At 45.9% G+C, this 11,187-nt stretch overlaps 1 protein-coding gene across 1 annotated transcript; it reads left to right on the top strand.

Moving 5' to 3' along the window:
• Positions 1–1,368: 1,368 nt before the first annotated feature.
• LOC140255462 (vitamin D3 hydroxylase-associated protein) lies at positions 1,369–10,919 on the top strand. Its single transcript, XM_072343074.1, has 15 exons — positions 1,369–1,594; positions 2,514–2,627; positions 2,961–3,104; positions 3,327–3,460; positions 3,797–4,003; positions 4,348–4,388; positions 4,710–4,834; positions 5,205–5,330; positions 5,838–5,935; positions 6,603–6,702; positions 7,431–7,474; positions 8,035–8,074; positions 9,604–9,712; positions 10,464–10,609; positions 10,791–10,919. The coding sequence occupies exons 1-15, from the start codon at positions 1,385–1,387 to the stop codon at positions 10,917–10,919; spliced, it is 1,767 nt and encodes a 588-aa protein (XP_072199175.1). The 5' UTR covers positions 1,369–1,384.
• The last annotated feature ends 268 nt before the right edge of the window (positions 10,920–11,187 follow it).

The following is an 11,187-nucleotide window of genomic DNA, read 5'->3' as shown; positions in this document are numbered from 1 at the left end:
TAGTCTGGGATTTTCTGTTTGTACTTCAAAGTTCAAGCTGGGAGGAGATGATCCCAGGAGGAGGAATGTCTACACGTTGGCCTGAGTTGGCAGGGTGCAGCTCACTGCCCAGCCAGAAGCCGTGTTGCTTTGTTAGTTTAACCAGTTTCATTAACCAGTTTCTCATTAGCAAGGAGGTAGGCGGGGTGCAGGAGTCCTATGGGTGGAGATGACAGTGGACCTGAACCAGTAAGGTTTCTTCCGAAAGTCTGGAGCAAAAGCATCCAACAACCTGGGGTTAACTGTGTGGTTTTGGGGACCTCAGGTAGCCAAAACTGGCCAGCTCCCAGCCCAGAGCAGCCAGAGAGTGGGCAGTATGAATGTTGGCCCTGAAACTTAAAGCTGGGATGAGGATCACCTCCCCACAGGCAGTGAGGTTTGTGATGTGCATGCTGAGTTGGCTGGTTTTTGCTCTCCGTTGTGGATGGACAAGAAGGACCTCCTCTCCTTTCCAGTTAGCAATCAGTTTCTCAATGAAGTCCTGCTTCTTCCCTGCAGTTCCCTTCCTGCTGCCACAGTAATAATCCCATGTGTGTAACAAGCAAGATAACACAACAGCAGCACAAGCTCTGGCCCCCGAGGAAGACCTCTCCATCAGAGAATGATGACTTCCCAAGACAGTCTCCTTACCAGTTCAGCTACCCTACTGGGACTAGATGGGATGCTGAAACCATTAGAGGAGATTTCCCTGATATGAACTGCCAAAACACTTTTTAATGAGGCTTGGATTGAGAATGACAGAACAGTCATACTCCTTGGAGGCAGCTTCAAACAGGTCCTTCCAGTCTGCCTTTCCAGAATCATTTCCTGCTTGTGTCTAATCTTCACTGCGAGCCTTTTGTTATTCTGAACTCCCTCCTCTCCAATAAATGCAAGTTCCCCATGGTAAACAAGGCTGTCCCATACAGTGTGAAAGGCTGTGCATGCTGTTGCTAGGGGAAGAGAGATGACAGTTGGGTGCTTCTAGTTAATGGACTTAACTGCTAATTAATTATTAGATGTGGAGATAACCCAGGCCTGGGTTTTTCAGACACCTGGCTCTGTTAACCAGCTATTTCTAGCAGCATGCAGTGGCTTGGAGGGTCACAACCTTTGGGGAAATCCCCTCCAGACCCCGTGTGATCTGAGCACACAGCCTGCAGCCCAATCCATGGTGTTCCTTGGGCAGGCAGACCCTTTCAAAGTCCACAGTCTAAAGAGTCCATTCCTGGACTTTGTTAACATAACTTTGCCTCAGAGCTGATCTTGCCCAGAAGGCAACTGAATAGTCTGCATACATCAACTTTCCTTAGGAGAGTGTGGGAGACCTGAGTGTCTGTAACTACACCAGGCCAGGAGAAAAATCATGACCCAGGAGCGACTGTGGCAGATCCTAGATCCCTTGTGGACTGACCCTCGCATTCTCTCAGCCTTGTTTTGTGGTTCAGCTGCAGCCATTGTGCTGCTGAAACGGCTGGGTCATAGGCGGATCCAGCAGAAGATGGAAGCAGCAAGAAGAGCACGGGACCTGGCTCTGGAGCGAATGGAAAAGGCAGCTCGCAGGTTTAAACAAGAGGTAATGTGGGGGAAAGCGCGTGTGGAAGGATGGGATTGTATTTTGAGTGACTGAAGAAACAGGGAATTCCTGATGGATTGTTAGGGCAAAGGCAGAAATATGCATGTTTTGGATCATCACCAACATTTTTTAAGGGTCATCACCTCTATTGTTACCAAAAAACTCAAGCTGAAAAGGCAGCCTAAAGGAGATATTTTGTAAGACAGATCACACTGTGGGAATCCTGAGTGTGAGTCATGGAGTATGAACCATGTCACCACTCATCTGTTCATCCTGCCAAGGCTTTCTGCTCCTATCCTCCCCACCTCTGCCATCCCAACACCCTACATAATCATAGAATCATTAAGATCAGAAAGATCAATAGGAATGTTTTGTCCAACCATCAGCCCACATCTGTGACCACTCTAGACCTTGTCATTCAGTGAACTTCTACTCTCTTCTTGAAAATCCAGGGTTGTTGACTCCACCACCTCCCTGGGCAGCCCGGGGAAATAACTTTCAATATCCACCAGCTTGTCCTCAGTGTACAGGTCCCTCTAACATCTGCACATCAGTGACCAAAAGCCATTTCTTCCTGCATGCTCCTAGATCAAGAAGTATGTAGGTTTCAGAAGGTTCAGTCCTTGGATTCAGGATTGGTTTTGAACCCCAAATGAGCACCAGTTGCTATTCTGTTCTTGGAAAGGAGCAGTGGGGTGCTGCAAACAGTTTACACACTTTTTTTTTCCTCCAAGTTAATGATACATTTTTGTAAAACTTTAGCTGGTTCAAGTGCCGTATAAACAGATCCTTGTCATGGAAACTGGCCTGAACTGTGACATCAATTCAGGGTCATTGCCAAGCAATTCAATTCACAACCTCAACACCAGCCTTTCCTGTCGTCTTCCTCCTCCTGCACCAAATTTCTTCCCCTTTGCAGAACCCAGGCACCCAGACTGCACACATCCTCTCAATGACCATGGTGGAGCTGGCGGAGAAGCTGAAGGAGGGATCCCTGTCCCCAGAGAGTGTTCTCTACTCCTACATGGGCAAAGTGAGTGTTGTCTCCAACATGGAGAGATGCTGCAGGGCTCCTCTGGTGAGGCTTGCAACCAGCCTATTTTGTGGGAGAGTGGCAATGCAAGGGATCACAATTTGTCAGTGCTGCGATGGATGAAGGGTGGCTAATGGCTGAATCCAGAGATCCAGGGCAGAAGATGATCCCTAAAATAAGTATGTAAAATTCATAGGTAAAGTCTGAATAATGAGTGCTGAAGAATGCTGGAGGTATGAGGAGACTGAATTCTCAGCTTGAAAACCCAAAGTGCTGTTTCTTTCCTTCCATCTATTCATTTGTCTTACTACTCTATCCAACCTCTCTGGAAAGGCTCTGGAGGTGAATCGGGAGGTGAACTGTGTAATAGACTTCATCCATGGCTGTGAGGATCAGCTCCAGAAACTGAAGAAGCAGAAGGAGAAGGGGCTGCTCTATGGCATTCCTGTCAGCATCAAGGACCACATTGACTGCAAGGTACATCCCTAATACCCCCTCCCCTTGGCCTGGGGCTGGAAACAGAAAAAGGATGTACAGGATGTCTCTACCCCTGTATATGGGATCCAACTTTATCCTTTTGAGGGCCAAGGGTGCCCTCAGACAAGGATGCTTTGGACCATATATGTTATTTCTGTAGTTGTTACAGCTCTGAACAGCATCTTTACTGGTACCTAGAGAGCTTTGCTTCCTATTCCCAAGGGCCATGTCTCCTCTGGTGGGCTGGTGAAGTTTCTGGGCCAAGTGAAGGAAGAAGACAGTGTCATTGTCCAGGTTCTGAAGAGCCAAGGGGCAATCCCCTTTGTGAAAACCAACATCCCACAGACAATGATAAAGTAATCTCGTGTTCACCTTCATGAAAACACTTATGTCATGCAAGTGTTGTGAGCTGAAAGAAAGCAGGCCCACATGCACAAGCTCCCACCCTCTTCCAAACAAATCATGCACACTGAATTCATTGCCTCCCCATTTCAATCTATTTTTCCCCATTTCAATCTAGAAGTATTTTTTTCTGATGTCTCTTTCTTCCTAAACTAACCAGCGTATCTACTTCACAGTGATTCTACCCCCAGCATTAATTCCTCACTAATCCCTGCACAGATGCTCTGTATTTTGTCTTTATGATTTGTGGAGGCAGAAGTACCTCACTCACCTGCTGTTCTTCTCCACAGCTATGACTGCAGCAATCTCATTTTTGGCCAGACTCTGAACCCCTTCAACCACCAGAAGACCCCCGGGGGCTCCTCAGGAGGGGAGGGAGCTCTGATTGCAGGGGGAGGCTCCCTTCTGGGCATTGGCTCGGATGTAGCTGGCAGCATCCGCCTGCCATCCAGCTTCTGTGGGCTATGTGGGCTCAAACCCACAGGCTTCAGGATCAGGTATGCCCAACAACTGTCCCCTTCCACCTAATGTAGAGGCTGAAAAGTTTTCCCTGCAGTGCACCAAACTACGCAATAAATTTCTGTTTATCAGAGATGGGTTATTCCCAGATGAGGAACTGCGAATGCACCAGGGAAAGGAAATGATAAAAAACATCTCTAGCACCTAGCAACTTGATGCTCCTGGGAGTCTTCCTAATCTAGAAGGGGTCGAGCCTCTGCAGGGCTTTTGGTCCTCCTAGGTGGTCACTGGGGCAAATGGGAAGTCTGCAACAAAGCATGGAGACATACCTTGGAACCTAATACCTTAGATATTTCATCTGCTTCTCCCATTCTGTTTCTAGCAAATTGGGTGTGATTTCTCCTATCACAGGAATGAGCTCAGGTAAGTTCACACAGACAATATATTACTACTGCCAAACCTTCTCTGCTGCTGGTAGTATGGCTGCAGTCCTTGTTCCTCTTGAGTGGGACTTACGCCTGCAGAAGGCTGGCCCAGAAGGTCCATCTTGGTAGATGATATCCTGCCTCTGCTCTGAGACTTTGGGACTGTCCCTGGTGGGCTTCCTTACTCATTTCTTGCACATTCATTCCCCATTCCTCTTCCCTGGCCTGAATAAAACTCCTCTCCTCTGGGCCACTACCAGCTACTATAAAGGAGCATCAGGTCCACTTGCCTGAAATCATGGGATCTTTGTGCTTGCAGTGATAGGGATGCTGGGCCCAATGGCAAGAGATGTGGACAGTCTGGCCCTCTGCATGAAGGCGCTGCTCTGCGAGGAGATGTTCCGGCTGGATCCCACCGTGCCCCCCATCCCCTTCAATGAGGAGGTGAGGCTCAGAGGCACTGAGCATCCCATGCCTCCATTTGTCTACCACTGAAGAGAGATCTTGCTGGCTTCCCAAAGGAGTTCATTTTTCCTAATCAGAGAAATTCACCCCTCACATATTTAAAAAGAGCCTGATTTTAAAGCCATTAACCTAAAAAATCTTTGCACTTTGCTATTATCTCTCTATGCTGCTTTCTGGCTCAGGTCTTAGGATCTTTTGATTGTCCCTGCTATACAAACAATTACTCCTGATATATGGCTCTTTCCACCAGCCCAAACTCCCTGTCATACCTCCAGCCTAGGAGACTTCCTTCCTAAATCCTAGGGATGGTCTGATCTGGTACGTGTCCAAGCAGTGGCTCTTTTCACAGGTTTACACCAGTTCAAAGCCACTTCGGATTGGATATTATGAAGAAGACGGCTACTTCCAGCCCTCACCCAGCATGAAACGGGCTGTCCAGCAGACCAGAAAGCTCCTCCAGGAAGCAGGGCATACAGTAAGTTTTCATGCTTGTGGTTACTAGGAGCTGTCATCCTGCTCCTTACAGAGTCTGGACAAGTCATTTCACATCTCTCTTTTATAAAGCATAGCACGGGGCAGTGTTTTTTCCATCATGTTTTGCATCTCCATAAACATCAAACTTGCAGCAGCTTCCATGATCCTGCATCTACTGAATCCTGCATCTTCTCAATCCAGTTTACAGATTTTCAGGTGGAGCACAGGTTTGGAGCAGTTGAGCTCCCATGGATCACTTCTAGCCTAAATTATGTTGTGGTTCTACTAGTAGTATTTTCTTTATGAGTGCTGTTCCAATTATAAGTATAAATTAAGAATATTTGGTGTTTTGAATACTTGGCCTCTGTATATAATTCTCTAAGGAGCCTATGCAAAGTCATGTCATTATGTGCTAGTGCCTTGGAAACTGGAAAGGACAGAGGTCTATGCAGGGCTTTGTCAATCATTCGTCTTTCTTGCCTCTCGAACAAGAATGGTCTTCCTGCAGATCATTCCCTTTGCGCCACCTAAGATTGACTACATGGTAGATGAGCTGTTTACCAGAGGGATTTTCTCTGATGGTGCTGCTCACCTGGTGGACTCTTGGTGAGTAAAACTCATTGCTTTCAGTGCAAACCCTGAAACTTGACACGGTGTGGCCAGTGGATGCATCCAATGTGTTTTCGTTTCTGTGGATGCATGCTTTTATGAACATGGTGGTAGGTGGATTGTTGGACTAGATGATTTTAGAGGTCTTTTCCAACTTTAATGACTTCATGATTCTAAAGAGAGGGCAGCAGAGGAGTCGTTTCTGGAAGGGTGAATTCATCATGGACAGTAACTAGCTCACAACGGTAGGTCACATGCATGGGTAACCCTGTAGGGTAACAGCATGTCCTGTGTCAGCAGTGCTGTGGTGAATGGTTTTTTTTTGCATGTGATGTGATGATGGTGTGGGGAACACCACAGGCTGTGTAACTTCCCTCAGAGCTGCAGAGGGTCAGCCCTGGTGTGCAGCCCAACACCCACCTAGCTGATTACTCACTGCCTCTCCTTATCAGAGGAAAAATAGGATAAGAAAGATCATGGGTCAAGATAAAGACAGATTGCTTGCTGATCATCATCATGGGCAAAGCAGACTCAGCTTGGGGCAGTCAAGCTGAAACCAGCTCTGGACTTGACTTTGGGGTATGGTTGGCCACCTCCAAATAGGACTGTGCCCTCTGGCACATGTTCCTTGTCCTGAGTACCCCTTTGTTCTCTGTCCTTCTAGCAAAGGAGACATCGTAGATCCCAATCTGAAGTCCCAGTTCAATACTTACAGGCTTCCTGCTTTGGTGAAAAGGATCCTGGCTATCATTTTGAAGCCTATCGTAAGTATGGAGACATCTCATCTGTATTATAGGAAGTCATCAAGGTGGGGAACTTTCCACATGATGGGCTGCTCCATTCAATGCTTTGCTGCCTTGTGTCAAGAGTCTGAAGGATTTCAAAGTGCCATACCCTTACGTAAACTTTGCCTCTATGCAAGGATCTAAACAGCATGTCCACATCCAGGTGATGTGATAGCAGTGTTGTCTAGAGCCTTATTCCTAAGGGTTACTGTAATTGAATTAAAGAAGGGCAGTAAAGGATCTGAAGGGTCTGGAATAGAAGTCTGATGGAAGTAGCTGAGGGAACTGGGATTGTTCAATCTAAAGAAGAGGAGGCTCAGGGGTGACCTTATTGCTCTCTGCAGTGCCCTGAAAGCAGGTTGTAGTGAGATGATCAGCTTCTTCTCCCAGGTAACAGAGAGAGGATGAGGGGTGATGGCTTTCAAGAAAAGGATAGGTGTTGCAATGAGTGACATGGCTTAGTGTGCATGGTGGTGATGGGTTGACAGTTGGACTAGGTGATGTTAGTGGTCATTTCCAACCTTAATGACTCCATAATTCTATGAATGTGTAAATTATTGTTGGATTAAAACCATCTCATTGGAAACTGCACCTGTTCTTCAGAGCCACTTCTGCTAGGACAAGAAGTATGCCCAAAAATAAAGTCCCATCTATTTCATCTGCATTGCTGTTGACTAATCCCAAGTTTTTCTTCTTCCCTCCCAAAGTACCCACGAATTGCTCGGGATCTCAGCGCTCTCTGTGGAGTGGGGTAAGTAGCACTGAAGTAGAGGAAGGGATTCACATGAATGTGTCCACTGTGTTCATGCAAGTAGATGCCAGCTTGCTGTGCAAAGCCGCCGTGGCTCAGCATGTTGTGATCTAGGGCTAGGTACTAGAGATTAAGGGCCCCATGTTACTCATTGTGGCAGGGCTAGGATATATCAGCTCACACAAATAAAGGCAGCTTTCCTCATTGTCAGGTGGGTTCTGGTACGCAGTAGGCAATGTGCCAAGGCAGCACATTGGATGCAGTATGATGTGAAGTACAGACCCCTCTGAGAGACAAAAACAAGCTAACTGAGAACAGCCAAATTTAAAAGACTGCTGTGATTTTTGTCTAGGTGCCAGAATAAATGGAATCGTGACAGTAGGCTCTTTTGATGTATGTACAAGTACATGTGAACCCTGTGGAACCATCTAGGTGATGCTATGACTTGTTTTCAGAGTGGTCATGCAGTTTCCGTAACCATGGGCTATTTGCACTTTTATTACTATCACTGTTTTCTGTTGCCACAGTCCCAGTTCTGATTAATCTTTTTACTCTTTCAGGTCTGCCAAAAACCTTTGGGATCAGCATGCAGCTGTGGCGGTAGGATGATTTACCTTCCTTACTAAATACAGTGAGGGGGTCTTATCATTGGTTTCACTTCTGTGATGGACTTGGTGTTGGTGATGGACTGAAATAAAGCAGCTGGGCTTTTCTTTGAAAGTCAGTCTTTGCAAAAAGTGATAAGAGCTCAAGACAATCGATGTTAATGTGGAGGTCTCTACTTACTTATTTTACCCAGCCCAAATTAGGACAGAGTAACAATCTGTGGTTACGAACTCTGGCTCAGATATATTTTCTATGAACTCATTTTGGTTCAGCAATGTGGGACAGGAAGCATTGCCATGGACAACTGAGCCCATTGCTGCTTACAAACCAATCAGGTTCCTTTTCAAAACAAGCTGGGCTTTGCATTTGTGCTTATTTTTATTGGCCATCTCCTCTCCTCTCTGATCTGATGATTGGAAGCCTTCATATTTCCTTTGTTGTTCGTTCACTTGCAGTTTGTTCTCATTTTATTCCATTCCCGAGTTTAAATAGCACCTCTCTCCTCTCTGGTATTTTCCACTCATCCCCACTCTATTTATAGACAGCAGCTGTATCCCCTTTTAGCTGGTGTTTTGCAAGGATGAAGGAGTAGAGCTATTTTAGTGTCTCCACACAAGGATTTGTGTTCCTTGGGACACCCTTACAATCATCCCTGAGAACAAACATGCCCTCAGCCCCCACCATGCAGCTTCTGTCAGTGTCAGTCAAAAAACAAAACAAAACAACAACAACCCTCTAAAAAGATTTGGTAACCTCAAAGATATTTTGGATTTCTTTTTTCTTCAGCAAGGCATTATTCACGATCTTCATTTATTACAAGCAAGCGTTGATCCAAAATCTTTGGCTAGCTATCAGCTTTCCTCTCAGGAAAACATGAGACTACTTGCACTGTGTTTCCTGGAAACCTTCTCTTTTGTCTGACTTTCAGCAGAAGGATCTCAGTCTCCATGTGGAATTTGAAAACAGATGAAAAATAGAATCATAGAATAATTGAGTTTGGAAAAGACCTCTAAGGTCATCCAGTCCAATCCCAACCCATCCTCATTGTGTCCATGTCCCTCGGTACCACTGAGACTGCTCAAGTATCTGTATGGTCCATCCATATTGATTTACTAAGAGAAAGTGGAGCAGCATTTTGGGGATGGATTCATTCATTGCCTGATGTTCAGTACATTCTAGATTCTTCTACCAAAATAGCAAAGCTTTTAGGAAATGGGCTTTTCTTTGAATTACTGTTGATCTCCACTCAGTCAAATGCAAAGACAAAACTGTGCATAAGGACTGGGTTAACATGCAAAACTGTCAGCTCTGAAACGTGGCATCAATGCCTATGCCTAGTCAGGATGGGCATGGGAGTGGAAAAACAAAGCTTGATGGCTCTTTCAAAGCACAGCTCAGACTTTATTTCATTTTTCACTTTTATCTAAGCATGCTTTTTTCATCCATTTTCCATACTGTAGACATCGATCTGCCACTGCTGTCCTACAGGCATCGGTTGTCATCCACTCTGTCTTTCCCTCTAGGTTTACCGCACTGAATTCATTGCTAAATGGAGGAAGCAAAAACTGGATGTGATTCTTTGTCCTGTACTTGGTCCAGCCTTTAACCATGGCTACGCTGGGAAGCTATTTGGTAATCTCCATTGAGACATCTCTGGATGCATCCATGGTATTTTTTGTGGGCAGAGCAGCAGCAAGATGCTTTGGTCTCTTGTACGTTCCTCAGACTGTGTGTAGTGCCTGCTCTTCTCTCTGAGGATGTTAGCACAAGGAGTGTCTCCAGTGTGTCTCTTCACACTCCCACTTCATCTGAGCTGCAGATGTTTGGATTATTATGGGCCGTGTTAGTGACACATCAGTCCCAGTAGTTATTGGGTGAGCTTCCCCTGTGTTGTGCTTGTGAGGATTGCTGCTAGAGTGGTGGCAGTCCATAGCTCAAGAAAAGCTCTTGTGAATGTGCCCATCTTATGTTCCCTGAGACTCTGCAAGGAGCAGACATGAAAAAATGTCTTTCACTTGCAGGAAAAGGCAATTCAATAGCTTCCAGAAAACACCCAGAATCTCCCATTCCTCTAACAGCAGCCTTCTGCAAACTAAAATGCCCTAGATGGTATTACAGACCTGGATACCAAGATTTTACCCTGAGGTGTAAAAGACAAGTTCGGATTTCTTCTACATCAGATCAAATACTCATACCTATCTCTCTCAAAGCAGAGCTAATATCCACCATGTGGCCTTCAAACTTCCCCACCGAAAGTCCCATGGTCTCTTTAGGTCCATCAGCTCCGGTCCAAAATTCCTTCAAACTGAATTATCTGAAAGTCTTTGCTGGCCTGGCACACTTACATTTTGCCAATTTACATGCACTGTGTGGTCCTTTCCAGCTGCAACCTCCTATACCAACTTATACAATGTCTTAAACTTCCCTGCTGGAGTGGTGCCGGTCAGCACTGTCACAAGAGCTGATGAAGAAGAACTGAAGCATTACCGAGGGTACTACGAGGACCCTTGGGATAAGAGACTGAAAGAGGTGAGCACAGAATGTCTTAGCAGAAGGCCATGACTAGCACAGTGGCATCCCTGGCATATTGTCTTTTCTCCATCTCGTGATGACATCTGTCTCCTTGTATATCTTTCTGACTTTCCGTACTGTCAAAAGACAGCATTACCCTTGGTGTGCTCTAACTCAATGCCACGCTTCATTTTTTCAGGCTGTGGAAGGAGCTGTGGGGCTGCCTGTAGCTGTTCAATGTGTGGCTTTGCCATGGCAGGAGGAGCTGTGCCTTCGGTTCATGAAGGAGGTGGAGAACCTGTCCCGTGGCATGAGGAGAAATGCATGATTTCCCAGGATCTGCCTTCCTTATGTTGACCTTTAATACCCTGCTCATCACTCCAGTCACCTTCTGCCCAGTGTGTAATGCAGATAGCAATCTGCAGACTCCAAATGCCATTTCAAAAAGATGGCAATAAATGCTGCTTGAAAGCGGTTGGTAAAATCTGTTCTCTGTCCAAACTTCCTCCTTCATTAAACTGAATTAAAACCTGATCTAGTGCTTGATCTAGTACCTGGGCACCCTGCCCATAGCAGGGAGTTGGAACTGGATGATC

The sequence above is a fragment of the Excalfactoria chinensis genome, chromosome 8 (genome assembly GCF_039878825.1).
Source record: "Excalfactoria chinensis isolate bCotChi1 chromosome 8, bCotChi1.hap2, whole genome shotgun sequence".
NCBI lineage: Eukaryota > Metazoa > Chordata > Aves > Galliformes > Phasianidae > Excalfactoria > Excalfactoria chinensis.
Note: the sequence above shows the minus strand (reverse complement) of the source record. Positions and strands in the feature narration are given on the sequence as shown.

Coding starts and splice junctions, on each gene's coding strand:
- LOC140255462 (XM_072343074.1), top strand. CDS start 1,385: ATGACCCAGGAGCGACTGTGGCAGATCCTAGATCCCTTGTGGACTGAC. Junction 3,105..3,326: donor AGGACCACATTGACTGCAAG/GTACATCCCTAA, acceptor CCTATTCCCAAG/GGCCATGTCTCCTCTGGTGG. Junction 6,703..7,430: donor CTATCATTTTGAAGCCTATC/GTAAGTATGGAG, acceptor TCCCTCCCAAAG/TACCCACGAATTGCTCGGGA.